Raw genomic sequence first — 17,787 nt, 5'->3', positions numbered from 1 at the left:
TGCAGTGTCTGGAATATGAGATTCTGTCGCGTTTCTAATGTGTGTGTATTGGTGATTCGCTCAACCAATCAGCACGCGTCTCTACATGTGTGTACGGGGCTAAGGCTCAACCAAGCAGCGTGCAGCTCATCTAAATATTCATGACCATACCATATTTGGAAGAAAAGCTCTTGTTACAAATAGGGCCAAAACACAGGGATGCATAAGGGCCAATAAAATATCAACCAGGCCATTTTCAGCCCAACTAATGTTACATATCCCATTAGGAGACCATAAGGAACAGTGTGAAATGCCCTATATAATCATTCTATCACCCCTTTAATGGAAATCACAATTGTCAGATTGACAGCGCTCTAGCCCAATGCATGGGGGGGGGGGATCAAATTTCCGGGCAACCCGTTCTCACTCCCAACTTGTTTTTCAAGATGCGTTTACAACTCAAACATTGTTTAAATTCATTCAATTTTTATATCGACAGTATGATCAAGATTAATGTAAAAATTGGCCAGAGTTCTCCTTTTAAGAGAGACCATGGTGGCGAGTAGTATGAAAGGCCTAAAATCGGCGTAAGGAGGTTGGTTGGGTTGGTGGATGGGTCAAATAACAGTACTTTCACACAGGAGACCGGGGTTCCTGTCCCGTTCGTGTCCCGCGTTTCTCTGAAACGTACATTTTGTAACTCCACCCACCATCTTTTCCTAATCATAAATGTCTCATTTTCGTGCCGCATGCCATTTAAAGGTACGTCCCGACCCACAGCGTCAGAATATAACGCCAAGAGTTCTGACCAAGCGCGTCGAAATATGACCTCAAAGGGCTAGATGCGAGTCTTTAAAATAGCTTTAAATAGTGGGGTTTGCTCAGTTGGTAGAGCAGGCTCACATTTACATTTATGCCTCGACGCAGAGGTCCAGGGTTTGAGTCCGACCTGTGACAATTTCCTGCATGGCTTTCCCCCCCTCTCTCCTCTTTCTCACCTAGCTGTCCATTAAAGGCGGAAATTAAAATTTTTTTAAAAATAGTGATGCTAAGAGTCCCGACCAAGCGCGTCATAATACGGCGCCAAAGGGCTAGACGCGAGTCCAGATAGTGTCACATAGTGACTACAAGAAGAGTCCCGACCAAGCGTGTCTAAATATGGTGCTAAAGGAGACTTTTTGCGTCAATAACAAACCGATAAGGACGACCAAGCATCGCTTTTTGAGTGCCCTTCTAGCTCTGCTCCTGGGTGTTGGGCTCCTCTGGGAGCCAGGAGCAGCTCTGTCCCGCTACCATGTAATCTGTCCACCTCTTCAACTCAACACAACTCTCCTCCAGCAGCTCCTTGTTGCCTTTGTGTGGCTGAGAGAATGGGAGAGTTGGGGCTGGCTAATGGTTTTGCTGGGGGGTCTTTGTACATGTGTTGCTGGCTGGGAGCCTTGTCCTGAGAGTGGGGTGGGGGGTGCTCCACACTCCCTTTTTATACACCAGAAATAAACAGGATTTTAATATAGGCCTACTGGCCCGCAAACTATGCTCTCCAGAGAAACGCATTGTATTTTCATTCATTTCTTGTTTCGTGCAACTCGCTCCTGATATTTCTTGTTACTGACTCATGCTTTGTTAAAGCCTAATAGCAATGTGTGCCCTCAGGAACCTTTCATGTGGATATGTTGAAACTGATGTGTGTGTGTGTGTGTGTGTGTGTGTGTGTGTGTGTGTGTGTGTGTGTGTGTGTGTGTGTGTGTGTGTGTGTGTGTGTGTGTGTGTGTGTGTGTGTGTGTGTGTGTGTGTGTGTGTGTGCGTGCGGCTCAACAAAGTTGTTTGTGATGTTTGTGTTAGTGAAGACAGACAGACTTTCCCCTTTTTATCTTCTGTATTTCCGTATGTGGCAGACCTGAGCTACATTTGTGGTCAGAAACGGTATCGAAATTGTTTTTTTCTTAATGCGAGAGATCCCATTATTATGAGACGTAAGAAAAACAGTGCAGGGTCCTGGATGGACTTTTTCTTTGACTGGACTATGCAGGGTGTTCCAGTTTTTTCATTGTTGTTCATGGTGTGCCAGTTTATTACAACATATTTGGACTTGATGTTGAAATTCATGTACTTAAAATGTTGTAACTCCTAGTGTCAATAACTGAAAAAACATCCACCCATAATTTTTTCAGACCTGCTATTATTCTCATGTTCAGAACAATGTAAATGTGCAGAAAATTTGTAGAAAAACCTACATTTATTAATACTTACATTTATTAATAATAATACCTAGTGTATAAGCAGAAAGCAACCAAATTGTCAGGGGCTGAAGTAGTCGGGCCTTGTGTCTATCTACAGACTGGATCATAAAATAACAAAACCACAACACATTTAGGAGGTTGAGGCGGAGTGTAGGGCAGCAACAAACAATGACTTTAATTGTTAATCTATAATTTTTTTTAATTTTTATTCATTGATTCACTGTAAGGCGTAAAAACCCCCCAGCAATATTAACAAAAAAAAAAGTGTCATTTTTGCTCGATAGGTGACATAAATAATTACTCAGTTATCAAACTTGGGTTAATCAAATTGTCAAATTAGGGTTGGCCCAATTCAGCAAAAAGACTTGATGAAGGATTACACAAGACATTATTTAATATTGCCATTTTCCAATGATGGAGTCGATTTGACAATTTTTATTTATTTGTTTTTTAAGATTATTTTTTGGGCTTTTCTGCCATTATTTTGACAGGACAGCTAGGTGAGAGAGGGGGGAGACATGCAGGAAATCGTCAAAGGTCGGCTTCGAACCCTGAACCTCCGCGTCGAAGCATAAACCTCCAAGGATATGTGCGCCTGCTCTACCCACTGAGCCAACCAGGCCACATTTCTCCCTTGTTTTTGAAATAAATATAACCAAGCAAGAGAAGAAGTGTTTGAACAAATTAGGGATGTAACGGTATGAAAATCTTACCTTACGGTTATAGTGACCAAAATTATCACGGTTTTCGGTATTATCGCGGTATTTTTAAAAGTATGTTCAATGTGTTCAGAAAGCACTGATACACAAGCTGAAATAGTTTCAAAAAGTGTAACAGTGTTTATTATATTACAAAAATATAGGCAATAGGCTTGTAAAAAATATTGAAAACTGGCTACTGAAACAGCTGTAGGGTGCCCGGTAAGAACTTGAACCAGAGATGTCTGACTTTGAGATCCAGGAAGATTTATTTACAACTCTAACATGAAGTTAACTATGAAGTTGTATCTGACGTTACATGTGAAGTTGGATGTGGTTCTGAAATATAAGCAAATAATGCACATTAATAAGCAGATTAATTGTTTATACATTAATTGTTTATAGTAAGTCATATGACTTACTATAAACATTATTTACCAAAACTAAATGCTATAGCCACCAGCATATAACAAGAAACAATACTAAGAATTACATTAATTTATCTGTAATAATTAACATAAATGTAACATATTGCTCAGTGACACAAACTGAGAATAAGCCACATCTATTACAGCAAACATATCCATAACGGAGCAAACAATGTAATACACCTTTAATAGCTAAGCACATGGCTCCACAGCGCTAGTCTGTTTACTGGCATTGCACATTGCTAGCAAATTGCCCTAACACAACCTGAATATCAACACATGGCTGCACAAGTAATATTAAACAATCTGCACATCTATCAGCTATGCAATAAGAAACACAGCAACAGCAATATTATCAAGGCGATAATATACAGTATACTCGACAATATACTCTCTCACTCTAAATAAATGTCATATCGTAACACGGGCTAAACTTATCCACATCGTAGCAGAACACTTATTGAAATATGAATAAACGTAGCTTTAATGTTTTCACAGATAACGAGGCAGTAAAACCCATGACAGTTTAACAAGCTACAGAATAGTTTTAACTTACATTCTGGGCTACACACGTCACTTCAACAAGTCCGAAAACGGGAAAGGAATGATAAAGAAAAAAGTCTGTTTACAGCTGCTGTATCTGTGCCCTCCTCCTGTCTGAGAGTGAGTGATTGGCAGGAGATCAAAGCGATGACTCTCGTCACTGATTGGTCACTCATCTCAGGAGAGAGATCAAGTGTTACTATGGCCTTTTATACAAGGCTGATAATTGTCCTGAGCACTGTCATCTCCTCCTTCCGCCATGATTCCAACTTAAAGAAACGCACTGTAGGCTACGCAGTGGACCATAGTCTCAACCAATGGCTTGCGGGGCTCTCGAAAGGGATGCCCGCTTTCCCTCATGCTGTTTGCAATCTCTCTTGAACCATTAGCCCAAGCCATGAGGCAAAATAAAATCTGTAATGTCCAGATTAAATCCAATAGCAGCTTTATCATTTATCATATTTGCAGATGATATTTTGTTGTACATCTCTGATCTTGAGGACTCTATTTAGATCTTTAAGGAATTTGGCTCAATCTCCGGCTATAAAATAAAGTGGAATAAATCTAATCTTTTATTGAACAACAGGCATGTGACATCAGCCATTACTGTTACAATACAACTTAAAGCAAAATACATATTTGGGCATCATCATACAGGCATCGCTACAGCGAGTTGTCAAGGACATGTTCAAAGGGATCTGGCCAAGTGATCTGCACTCCCGGCATCTCTACGGTCCAGGATTGCTGATGTTAAAATGAACATAGTTCCCCGTGTGAATTTCTTAAATGCAATGATCCCCTTACCCCTACCAATACATTTCTGGAAGAAACTTGATACTTTAATTCGGCAATATATTTGGAAGAATAAACGCTAAAAAAAGCTAAAATACTCTTTCCTGCAATGTACCACAAACACGGGAGGCCTGGCCCTCCCAAACTTTAAAATGTATCACAGGGCCTTTCAACTACAGGCCCTCAGAGTGTGGATCTACAGTTCCATGGAGAGAAATAGAGCAAAACCTCACTGGAAGTCTAAGGGCCCTATCTTACACTGATCGCAATTGCCTTTGTACACCGCCGCATGTATCATTCCTATTTTGCACCCGACGCACAGCAGACTTTTTTCTCCACAGACGCACGTCGATAAATTAGGGAATGTATTTGTGCTCCCGGGGGCGGTTCAGCGAAAAGAGGCGCAAACGTTCCCTAGTGCTATTTTGCGGTTTCAGAAAACAATTCCGCCACAGACCAGGAAAAACCTGGTCTAAAGTCAGTGGCGCGTTATTCAGATGCTATTTTAGGGGCGCATGCTTGGCAATAATGAAGCGTGCGCACAACCGCATACACTTTTCTTCATCTACACGGACGCAGCAGTTTCCATTTTTGCAAACCATACATAATTACAAAGGAAAATATTACTGAAAATGCGCTTCAAGTGTTTGGATAGGTCAGGAGGCACTTTACAGTACAGTCCTCAAAAAGTCGCAGCATTCTTTGTGGCTTGTTGTGTTTTACACAACATTTCCATGAATCATGATCATGATGAATTGATGACCTAAATGAGGAAATATTAGAGGACTTAAGGAGACGTGATGTTGAACTGTGGGATTGGACACTCCGCCGGGATCGGGTCCGGGAGTGGCAATGCGCTCCTGGTGGAGCGGGTAGACGGAGATGGAGTGGGGGGAGGAGGAAGGGGCACAAAGGAGGAGCAGGTGGTGCGTTTGGAGGCCCACGCTCCATGGCTACAGCAATCCTCTACAGACTGGAGATGTGCCCGAGAGGCCGCAACAACCTCGCTACCTGGTCAAGATGGGCATTTATTACTTTGCATCATCCCGGACAGCACCCGCTGGCGTGCACCAGGCAAACCCGCCGTCATAATAGCATCCGCCATGGAACAAGCGCCCTGCTCTTAAAGGGAATGTGAGATGATGCTCTGATTGGTTTATTGCACGTTACGCCCAAACCACACCTAGCTACTTCAGACCAACCCATTTTAGATTTGCGTCGGGCGCAAGAGTAATTTATCCTGCCAGTATCATAGCAACAGCGCCCGAGATCCGCCCACAAAGATACTTGCGTTTCACGTTTCATACTTGCGTTTCAGATCGTTAAAATAGGGCCTTAAGACTGCAAGACCTTGCATGTGTGTGTCCAAAAAAGTGTTATCACCAACACATTGGCCAACTTTAAACAGGTGGAGGAGCACCTACGCTACACCAATATGGCACAATACACACTTATTGTCTGGTAACAAACCCTTTGTTTGTAAGCAGTGGAGTGACAGAGGTATTTATACTTTAGACTAGTTATTCAATGAGAAAGGTATGTTGAGTTTTGAAGACCTGAGAGCTACTTTTGAGGTCCGCCCCAGGACATCCTTCTACTTTTATCTTTGCTTAAGATCAGCCCCAAAATGTTATGGAGTGCCATGGGCGCACCCAGTCATTAAATGGTTTGTTGATTGATTGATTGATTGATTGATTGATTGATTGATTGATTGATTGATTGTTTGTGAGAGGATTAGTGTCCAAGATTTATGTTAGACTGATGCAAGTATCCATAGGAGAGCTCCAAATGGTAAAGAAATGGGAGCGAGAGCTGAGCCCTGAGGGGAACACAATTAATTGGGAGACAGTTTGGGACAACATTTTCCACTGTTCCAAGAACCCAAATCACCAGCAGATTCACTTCAACATATGCCATAGGACATATTGGACTCCCCAGAAGAGATATGTCTCTAAAGCCATTCCCACTCCCTATTGTAGGTTCTGTCAACCTGAACAAACTGGAACTTTCCTGCATATGGTCTGGGAGTGTGAACAAGTGCATGAGTTATGGAATAAAACATCAATACTATTTGATGTGATAGGATTAATTCCTACTGACCCGATTGTTTTGTTACTTAATGACGACTCTAAATTACACCTGCTTGTGAGACAAAGGAAAATTTGGCTACCCGGCTCAACTGCAACCAAGAAAATGACAGCTCAACTCTGGCTCCCCCCCTCACTCGCTTTGTATAAAACAGTGGTTAGTGTATTTTCTAGACATTGTTATGCTTGAGCTCTCTACAGCAATCAGCCTATGGGAAAGCACAGCAGCACAAATATATCCCACTTATGACCTCAGCCCCCCCTTGTTTTTGTGTAATTTGTGTTTCTCTGTTCTGCGCAGTGCGCACACATTACCTGTCATACATTGTGGATATTGTTTTGTATGTCTGAATGATATAAATGGTGCTAATAAAAAAATTATCACAAAAAAAAAGATTAGTTTTATTTCATCATATTGCCTACTTTTATCCAAACTTTTGTTTTTCATGTGAGTTCTTGTTTCAGTCCATACTGGCTGCTTCACTGCAAAAGGAATAAGTGATATTTAACGGGGCACTTAATTTGAAATCTCTCCAATAAGCCAATAAATGGCATGTGGTGTTGGATGTCGCCCCCATGAGTTGTAAGCAATAGATTGTATAGCCTATTTTTTATTTTTTAACCGTTTAACTGAGTGAGTTAAACATCCCTATAAATGACCCATGTGTTTCCAGATCCATGCACTAAATTTAACAAATGGCAGATTGTTCACTTCAAATATCCTTTTTTTTAGACTCAATATAAGATATGGATTTTTTTTGCCATGTGGCATAGAGACCTTTGACCTGTCATGCTGTATGTTGCTGCTGAATAACATGACAGACGCAGCTAGTTTAGTTAACCTTGATTTTGTTGTGTTTATTCCAAATAAGTGATAACAGCAGAAAATGACTCGAGCGGGATGCACTAAACTGGAAACTTTTAATGAACACAGCAGGGGTTACACAGTTTAAACTAGGGTTGGAAAATGGCAATGGCCACCAGCCAAGTGGCTGCTAGGTTTTTTTTCTTCAAAAAAACAATGGTAATCTTTTAAGTGGCTGAATCCAAGATACAAATAGTTAATTTTAAAACCTGGGTTAAACATTTGGGACATTTGGGCGGCATTCAAATATAAAACAAGAGAAACAAGAAACATAATTCAGTTTGGTTTCTTACTTGCCTTTTACAGAATACAATTTGGTTGTTGATCAACTACAGAGGAATTTATTTTAATAGTTATACATTCATGACACTTTCACCTTAGACTGTTGCGCTCCATCAGGAGGCTTGTCCCCATGTTTATCCCTATATTTGAATGGAGTATTGTGGAAAACTCAAGTTTTTGTTCATTGGAAATTAAAAAAGTAATTAAGAAAGAAAGAAGCATCCATGTAGGCAATGTATGAATGAATCAGTGGAATAAAAGACAGTTGCATTGAGATAGTGTCCTTTGACCCTTGCCTGCCTGGTGGTTTACCATGGAAGGCTGCCATGAACACCGGTCTGTCCAAAGCTCAAACTTCGGCTAGACGTTATGACAAAACTGTTCTTTTACATAGTCACTGGGTAAAAGCCTGACTGTTGAGCCACGCAGCTCGCAAAAGTAAGTGAGCTCTTAAATCTTTTTGATCTAATTTTATTCATTGTGCAGGTTGGTGAAATGTTTAACTTCAGGCTGTCAAGGCAACATTGATCAAAGACTTATTTTAATTTTTTTAATCTAGGCTGTGAATATTAATTCTGGCAATTCTAAGATATTCAGGTGTGAAATGTTAACCAGGAGTTAGTTTTACCATAATTATTTCTATTACTGTGCGTCTGTGTTTTTTTTTTCTCTAACTGTTTGATTTCCCGACATACAGCCAGTCTGAAGTAGAATCCCCACCTCCTGTGTAGCTGCTTGTTTTGTAAACCTTGATCTGGTTACGTTTACCTCTGAAAAGTAAAATTTTCATGGGCACAATAACATTTTCATTTAGCGTATCAGTGGATTAAACTGACAGAATTATCCATGGTCACTCCCGACCAGTGTAACGACAGAATAACGAGTAGACACACAATATTCCTGCATTGTTGTTGTCGTATGAAGGGCTGGCTAACTGGACAATCGTCTCTGCCAGTTAGAGGCCTATTAATGTCAAATTCTTTTGAAAAAACAAACCCAGACTGGAAAATTCAGTTTAGCTAAAAAAGAAGCTTTAGCTGATAGTCTCTACCATCTTATTGAAGTTGCTTAAATAAATGGTAATTGATTTTAGCCCCTCGTTGCAAGGAATTTTGCTTCTTTCATGGTGATTCTAACGAGGATTAAAATGTTTACTCACATTAGTTATTGGAGGACTGGAGGATTATTGGGTTGGAAGATGGTCTGTGTCCATTCCAGTTATTGTCAGTTGCAGTCTTTTTGGAGTTTTTTTTCCGTGTAAAAACAAAAAAGTGTACTGTTTTAATTGTTCAGGAGGTTCTGGATTTTGAGTATGATTAAGTCACATTATCTAAATACTTGGCCATAGTTAGCCGACTGTTATGGTACAATTTGTTCTGTAGATGATAGGTGTCAGTCAATTCTCAGTGTCTTCCAGACTTATCTGTAGGGGTGCACCGATCCGATATAAGGATCTGATATCGGCCCGATATTGAAAAAGTAGCTGGATCGGAGATCGAAAAAATTAACAGATCCAGTTTTGTTTTGTTTTTTCTCCATTGCAGCGCCGGGACCCCAGTTGACTGCGTACCCTTCTCGCTCATGGTAGTAACTTTATAACACAACAATTAATAACCCACAACTAACTCTCTCTAAAAGGATAAAACACCATAGCATATAACAATTTGTGACTTTTCTAACAGTTTCTAACACTAATAATTTTACATTTACAAATGTAGCTACACCACCGAACGGCATGCTGGGTAACATCACAGCTGCTGGCCTAGCTAGCCAGGTAGCATAACAGTCTGTTAAGCTGGGAGAGGCGCTGGTCGCTACTGCACATTCAAGAACCGAGAAGAAAGTTAGCTAGAGGATGAAGAAAGACCGTAGATACACCAGACCAACGTGTGCTCAAGAGAGGAGCCATCTGTTGTTCCAAAGCTTTTTGTTTCTAAAAAATCTGACATAATTTAGCCACTGTTGTTGCCCGTCGCTCTAACATTACTCGGCCGTGCTAACGTTACCGTGCTAACGTTACTGTGCTAACGTTAAAGACATGTCACTTCAAGCATGCAGCGGAGCAACATTATGAACGCAATAACAATCCACCTCCGGTCCCGCTACAGACCGTTGAGAAAGACGGGTTCAGAGCAATGATTAAAACACTGAATTTAAGATGCCTTGCCTCGCTGAAATACGTCCTCCAACCTGCTAACATTATTCAAACAGCGAAGGAGGCTGACAGCGGAGCTCCGTTCAGTCCCCCACTACAACCACACTACAACAACATAACTTACCTGTGGCCAAGATGGTGTTTATACAACTAGCTTACAACTATTTGGTTTTGAAAGGGAAACAATGTTAGTTGTTTGTATGTGTAGGCTATTCATTCGATTTGAGTTTATTTTACTACTTTGCAGTTTGCACAATAAAAATAGTTTCTGTAACTGTTTCATGGATTCTCCTTCATATAAAGTTATTGTATAATGTCGTGGAGCCAAGCAAACCCTTTAGTAATCAAAGCTTTTAGTAAACATTATGACATTAACATGTTTTTTGTGATATTCTATGTACTCCTGACAGTACAATAAGCCATTATAAACTTATATAAAGATGGCCCATTATTGAAGGCCCATTATTTATTTAAATTTATTTTAAGAAGTTTGATTACATTATATTTTCGATTTGAATGCACAATTGTTTTTTAAATAACAAATAAGAATTCAATACATTACATATATGTTATTTTGTCTTAGTTAGGAAAGTAATGTTTAGTTAGGAAGGTCTGGTGCCTTTAGTCTCTTCCACATGGTGGAAGGAAGGTATGAAGGTATACAGTTTATTATTAATTCAGCAACGGTATCGGATTGGTATCGGGTATCGACAGATACACAAAGCCCAGGTATCTGTATCGGGACTGAAAAAGTCGGATCAGTGCATGTAGGTATCTGATGGTAAAAAACAGTTTATCGGAGTTGATATTGGCTGCATCCCAATTCCGAGGCTGACTCAACCTTTGAACTTGGACCATACAGCCTCCCAGACTCAAACGTTTCTAGGTCACTATGGAGTTGCCCTGAAAATAAAAACTGGGACAAGTTACATGATACCTGAATTTACAGTACAAGCTGTGATGTTTAACATCAACACATGAAGGGCAAAGTATACTAAATGAAAATCGTACCTGCTTTATCTAAAAAAAAATGTATCTGTAAATCTCTGTGATCAACAGCATGTTTGGACTGGCTATGTGTCCAAAATAAGATTAAAGAAGGCTTTAGGGTGCTGCATTTGAGATCCACCCCCTAAATTAGGACATTATTGTGCCTGTACCCTGTATTCAGAGTGAACAGGTAAGGGTGCATTATTTTGCTCAATGCCACTTTGACCTGATGTGTCATACACATGTTGACTGTTCATGCAATTGACCTCGCAACTGTTTGGCATGGTGTCTCCTGTCTAGGGTTGGGTACGGAAACCCGGTGCCAATATCCGTGTTCCTATACGGAAAGGTTCCTATACGACCGGTATGGACCTGACTGAATGGCAGCAGGTAACATTAGCCTACCAATAGCTAGTAGCTGGCTGGTTAAAATACTGAAAGCTAAAGAGTCTAAAGTGTGGCTGTATAGGAGTCCAACAATCTCCTTCCAGGCAGCGCTGCGACCGTTGACTTCAAGGAACCTAACCATAACCATTGCCTAATCCTAGTGTCTTCCTGGCAGCGCTGCCTGGAAGGAGACGTTGGGTGCTTAAAACAATGATAAACCACCGGGATGTACAACTGCAGCTAAAGACACAGAGTAGTCTAGATGGGAGATAGAGAAACAACACCGACGGCACCTCATAAACTCATGGTGCATTGAAGTGCATCTCGAGAAACTCAAGCTATTGACGCTTCCGTGTCAATACTCCTGCCTGCAAACAAAATGGGTGCGTGCCAACCGTCATCTACTGTAGCTAACACACTGACTATGGAGAATTAGCTCATAGAGCCACCCTTCTAAATATCCAAACTATCCCTTATCCCTTTTTATTTCTTACAAAATAAATGTTGAATTCATAAGCAATAAAACTTGCCTTTGCTCAGTTCAACACACCCAGTAACAGCCTGACTTGGTCTGGTATGACCAGTAGCTTATGGTGGCTAATGTTAGCTAACATTCTCACTCTTATGTGAATTAGGGCTAAAGCCAAGATGTATAGCTTTATGTCAACTCTTCAGAGCCTTTGTGCTATGGATGAAAGTGGATTCTCACAGTTCTTGCACACTTTGTATCCTGTACTCAAGAATTTCTTCTCTCTTAGTGCTGTAGAGTATCAAATAAAGGCAAACCTATCGCAAAAGATACGTAAAACCCCCAAACCTTCCAGACAATCCAGCTGTGCGTTTCTATTGTGATTCATGGTGTCTGAGGTTCACTGTGCAGAGCTACCGGCTGCTGTGCTGTTGATTCTTGCACTGATTAACCAGCTGATGTATTCTCTGGCACAGTTTGGTTACAGTATTATTTATTTAGCAATCTGCAAGAGGTCACACAGGCTTTTATATTCTGTCTCTGTAACAACTGTTCATAGTTTAAATACACTGTTAATAATACAAAGCTGTTCTCTTCACCTTTGACACAGTAAGTAAACTGTGCGTCATTTTACTTAAAGTCTGTGGGAACATTTGACAATTTTTGGACTGGTACTAAGGATTTACAGAAACTAGACTGATTACAAATCCTGTTCAGGAGGGTTAGGTTTGGGTTAAAACATAGGGCCATTATGCACGGGCACAAGGGGATGATAGATAGATAGATAGATAGATAGATAGATAGATAGATAGATAGATAGATAGATAGATAGATAGATAGATAGATAGATAGATAGATAGATAGATAGATAGATAGATAGATAGATAGAAAATCACTTGGAAAAACTCCTTTTTAAAAAACCTGGTTTGGTTAGGAGGAGCCACTGGACAGGACAGTCGGTGGGAGTTACTTTCACAAAGATTCCAACGATCTACCCCAATCTCGATCTCTTCCCCTGGCAAGATTTTAAAAAATTACCCCGGTGTCAGATTATGACAATCAATTTTAAACAATGATAAACATTGTTATTGAATGTTATTAGCACTTATTGTACTAAACTTTAAATTATCATTATTGTTTTAGATTAGTTTAAATGTTTAAACTAATCTAACACAATTCATGGGGTTAAAAACACACTGTTTGAGTTAGGGTTAGGTGCATGTGCATGTCATTGGTTATTAGCATAACCAAAGCTACATTAGGCTACCTGTTTACAAAAACGTTCAATTCACGATCAATCAATTGATCAATCAGCAACATGCAGTACAACTCTGGTCTTTTTGATACACAAACTGAAAAGTTTTTGAAGGTGTGAAGGAGTGAATTAATTTTGGTTAAAAAAAAATTATTCGGTCATCTTCATTTATATAAATAAGTATCTCATCACTGTAATTAGGACCTGCTTTACATTGAAATGTACTCTGACATCTAAAAATCTGACTTTTCAACCAAATTTAATGTTTTACCTGCAAACCGACAAATTGGTGCTAGTGGGTGAGTTGACTGCTGCCTGTGTGTTTGTGATGTAGCCTCTATTGTTTTATTTACCGTAACACAGTACATCTCCCCCTCTGCCACAGGGCTTGTCTTCGCTAGAACATGGACTAAAATTAAAGAGGAACCAGCTGCATCATCATATTCATCACCACTGTGGACATATACACGCTAGCTTCCTCCTGACATGGCCTCCTCCCCCGGGCTGGTTGCTAACACGTTACCACTGCTTCAGCTACAGGAGGTGGACTCCAGCAAATCTTCCAAGCGGCCGAGCTCCCCTGGACTCCTGCCCACCGTATACAGCCCTCCTTTGGGCATGGACAGCCACCCCGTCTGCATCCCCTCTCCGTACGCGGACAGCAGCCATGAGTACAACCACGACCACGGACCTCTGACCTTCTACGGCCCATCCGTGCTGAGCTACGCCAGGCCGCCAGTCACTGACAGCCCGTCATCTCTGTGCCCCTCCCTCAGCCCGTCAGCTTTCTGGCCCTCCCACAGCCACCCCAACATGCCCTCACTGGCTCTGCGCTGCTCTCAGCCGCTCATCTACAATGAACCCAGCCCACATGCAGCCTGGCTGGAGCCCAAAACCCACAGCATCAATGCCAACAGGTAGGTGTCTTGACATTGATCCATGGATGGACAGAGCATAGCAATAATACCTGATGATAGAGTTTGAGGGTAAAATGTTTAGAAATTGAAAACCTTTTACCATTACATTCTCTAGAACCATAGTCTTTAAAGGGTTTTTAGCCAAGGGACCTTTAACTGAAAGAGTTAAACTAGACTACTATTACTACTACTACACGTACAGAATGAAGTTGCATATTAAACTGGGCCTACAATAACGTGTGGGCAGTCTAAAGCCTTTATACATACCTTTTTAGTGCATAGAATACTAAGCTATTAAAACAATCATTGTTGGCATGATTTTATAAATCATGTTTTAATCTATCTATATACGTGTGGCACAGTGAATCCTTAGGATGAACTGTACCTTAGTTATTACCTACAGGCCAGTAATCCTATCATCAATGGGTTTTTCCCCCTACAAACTGATATATTTGCTAATAAGTAATGATTTGGAAGAAACTCTGAGGACCCCCCCCCCAATAGGTGTCCCAGACCCCCTGCTGAAAATCTCTGCTCTAGAAGCTTTGTCCCACAGCTGTCATAAAACATGTTTTGTGGCAGAAAATGTGGCTTTATATTTCGATTGGACTACTTAGAACTGTGCAGTCCAATCTAAGTATGTGGCAAGTCAAAAGTTTTCATGAATTCTGCTGATGTGTGTTTTTGGACTGCGATTAGTTCCCTGAACATCTTTTTAATATCTTTGCCACAGACCTGAGAATTTCCTTTTAATATACTAGTACAGTGCCCGTTGTAAATGTGCCTGTTTGGAACGGGCCGATCGCTTGGCCTGTGGTGATGCTGCTTGTAGAATTCTCCAAAACCAAATTGTACCCCAAAATGACTTACAGGACCCCGAACCACTTAATGTGCAACTCCACTGTATAGCCTACCTCTGACTTACAGTGTACTTCTACATCAGAGGAAGACATTGTGCTACTATATTTACCTGACAGAAAGGTGTGTGTGTGTGTGTGTGTGTGTGTGTGTGTGTGTGTGTGTGTGTGTGTGTGTGTGTGTGTGTGTGTGTGTGTGTGTGTGTGTGTGTGTGTGTGTGTGTGTGTGTGTGTGTGTGTGTGTGTGTGTGTGTGTGAGAGAGAGTGTGTGTGTGTGTGTGTGTGTGAGAGAGTGTGTGAGGGAGAGCAGAGAGATAGGGGGCGAAAACATTTTAGTGTTGTCTTTTTCGTCAACGATATTGCATGTTCAGTCAGTCAGCGTTTAATGACAGCGGTGTTGTCTCGTGTTGTATGATCGTTAATGAATTCAACACTTCAGCAGAGGTGTTAATTTCCACACAGGTTTAGTGGCTTGACGGTTAACGTTGAAGTATAGATTTGATTTGCGGGGGTATTTTGCCGACGGTAATGTCATTAGTGTTATAAGTTAGCAGTAGACTTAATTAACTGGACCCCGGGTGAGTCTGATGAAAACTACTGTCTTCGGCCGGTCAGTTCCGAGATTGTCTCGCATTGCACAGCGCCGTGGAGGATGGAAGTTCCAAGATTAGGTTATGTTCTGCCTGTGTTTAGAAGTGGTGAATGTACAGCTCACGGCAACTTAATACGATCTAGTGTTTCCTCTAAGCAAAATAATAGACATGGAAAAGCTTGCGTTATGTAGCGCTTTTTACCCAACTTTATTCAACAAAACAGTTGCGATGTTCCTGTCAACAGTCTGCTTGTGCTCCAGGAACGTGAAGAAAAGTTAGCTTGTTATATCCAGCAATCATGTGTTGGGTATCGGTAGGGTACAGACTCAATTACTGGCAAATTATCAAAGATGTTTTATCAATATTAATAAAGTTATGAATATGTGTATTCATAACTCCACCAAAATGACAAACGATCAAAACGGGGCACCACCCTGGAAGTCAGGGACCAATAATCAAACTGTGAAACAGTCTCATTTAGGTGGTGTTCCCTTTAAAATACAGATCTTAACTTGGTTAATGTATCTGGTATTCTTTAAAGGAAATGAAAGTAAGGATGAATTCGAGCACTACCTGTGTTCAACCAGCAATTATTACAACAAAATACACAAAACAATCACAGACAACTGCTATTTAAAATATAGTAGAATTTATTAAATCATCAATGGCCAATCAATAATCCTTCGATCAATTAAAACCAATATACCTTTTTTTTTTAACTACAACCAAAAGAAAAACAAACAACAATGTGGGGGAGGGTTAGCTGCACAAAAGCTATTTAGCCTCAAGAGTGTGTGTGTGTGTGTGTGTGTGTGTGTGTGTGTGTGTGTGTGTGTGTGTGTGTGTGTGTGTGTGTGTGTGTGTGTGTGTGTGTGTGTGTGTGTGTGTGTGTGTGTGTGTGTGTGTGTGTGTCGTTAGTGAAAGAAGAAAGGGGAAAGAAGCCAGCCCTCTCAGTCACTCAGGTCTGGACTAACGTGAAATTAGGGCAGACTGAGAATTTCGTTTCGTAGACTGAGGGGACATTCATTATAACCACTCTGGTGCGCTAAACAGCTGATTCTTTACAGAGATAACACGGCTCCGCCAGTCTACACAGACTGCCGGGATGGCGTTCTCGTCACCTCGCGGCTGTGAACAGAGATTATTATCTCGCTGAACAGTAACTAAACTCTTCAGCAGTGGGAGGAGCAAAGTAGCATTTACAGTCTGAACAAGCTACATATTCAACACAACATATCAACAAGTATCGTGATCAAAATACATTCACAGAAAATAATGGGACATCACAGATTAATAATCAGACGTGCACCAGTAGCACATTATTAATCGAACACATTAATGGTAAACACTGGCAACATTAGCTTTTACACATTAATAAACATACTATGTTCTACATCTCTGCCCAGAACACTAAGCCTTACTGTATGTTGTCCATCAGTCCATAGGTTTCCACGGAAAAACAAAACGCAATCCGTCCGCTCGTCAGCGGTGCGTGCAGAAAAGCTTTCTGATCCCCAGGGCAGCGGGGAACAAGCCAAAGTCGACTTTGAAGAAACAACGGTGTCCATGTCCAGTCTAGAGATTCTAGAGACTTTCTAGAGAAAGTCGTTGTTCTCTCTGCAGCGTTGAAACACAGCGTGTATTTCAATTAAATCCACTTTGTTTCAAAAATGGAAGTTTTAACACAAGCTTGTGCGTCAACCTTTTGTGGCCAAGACCACGGCGGAAGAACGGGGGTTTCTGTGTGTCAGAAGGTTTTATAGTTTAACACCCCATGCTGTGTTTGAGGAAACTCTGAACCAATGGGAAGAATCAAAGTTACAGGAAGGTTTGAACTGTTCCTGCAGCCCTCTCCGTGTAGCCATTTCGTGACTGTTCTCCTAGTAGTTTGGTGAAAAGGGCTGTGGGTTTTCAACCTAGGCCCAGATCTCTTTGTCTGTGTCCACATGTGCCACATGTGTGTCTTGTCTCTCAGAGGTCAGTTTAATCTGAGGCCTTTTTGGTTAAAATCAGGTTTAACACAACTGCTGGTCCCCACACGTTACGTTAGAAGCAGCAAAAAGTGAACCGCAGTCCCAGCCTGTAAACCCTCCCGCCCTGATGGCAGCCAGTCGTAGATGGTGGCGGCGGGGTGGTGCAGGGACAAAGGGGTGAAGTGGCATATGCTACAATCGCACAAAATAGGTAAGGTGGTTTAAATATTCTTCAGCTAAGATGATCATTGGATCATAGGAGAGTCTTCACACAGAC

At 41.1% G+C, this 17,787-nt stretch overlaps 1 protein-coding gene across 1 annotated transcript in view; it reads left to right on the top strand.

The window, feature by feature from the left end:
* The first annotated feature begins 8,282 nt into the window (after positions 1-8,282).
* LOC120549357 (estrogen receptor beta-like) overlaps positions 8,283-17,787 on the top strand; it is a 34,196-nt gene continuing 24,691 nt past the window's right edge. Inside the window, exons 1-3 of the mRNA XM_039786225.1 lie at positions 8,283-8,352; positions 9,459-9,498; positions 13,556-14,087. Of these exons, the coding sequence (XP_039642159.1) occupies positions 13,657-14,087 (431 nt within the window). The 5' untranslated portion in view covers positions 8,283-8,352; positions 9,459-9,498; positions 13,556-13,656. The remainder of the gene's footprint in view (positions 8,353-9,458; positions 9,499-13,555; positions 14,088-17,787) is intronic.

The sequence above is a fragment of the Perca fluviatilis genome, chromosome 20 (genome assembly GCF_010015445.1).
Source record: "Perca fluviatilis chromosome 20, GENO_Pfluv_1.0, whole genome shotgun sequence".
In the NCBI taxonomy this organism is placed as follows: Eukaryota; Metazoa; Chordata; class Actinopteri; order Perciformes; family Percidae; genus Perca; species Perca fluviatilis.
This window is presented reverse-complemented; position numbering and strand designations above follow the sequence as displayed.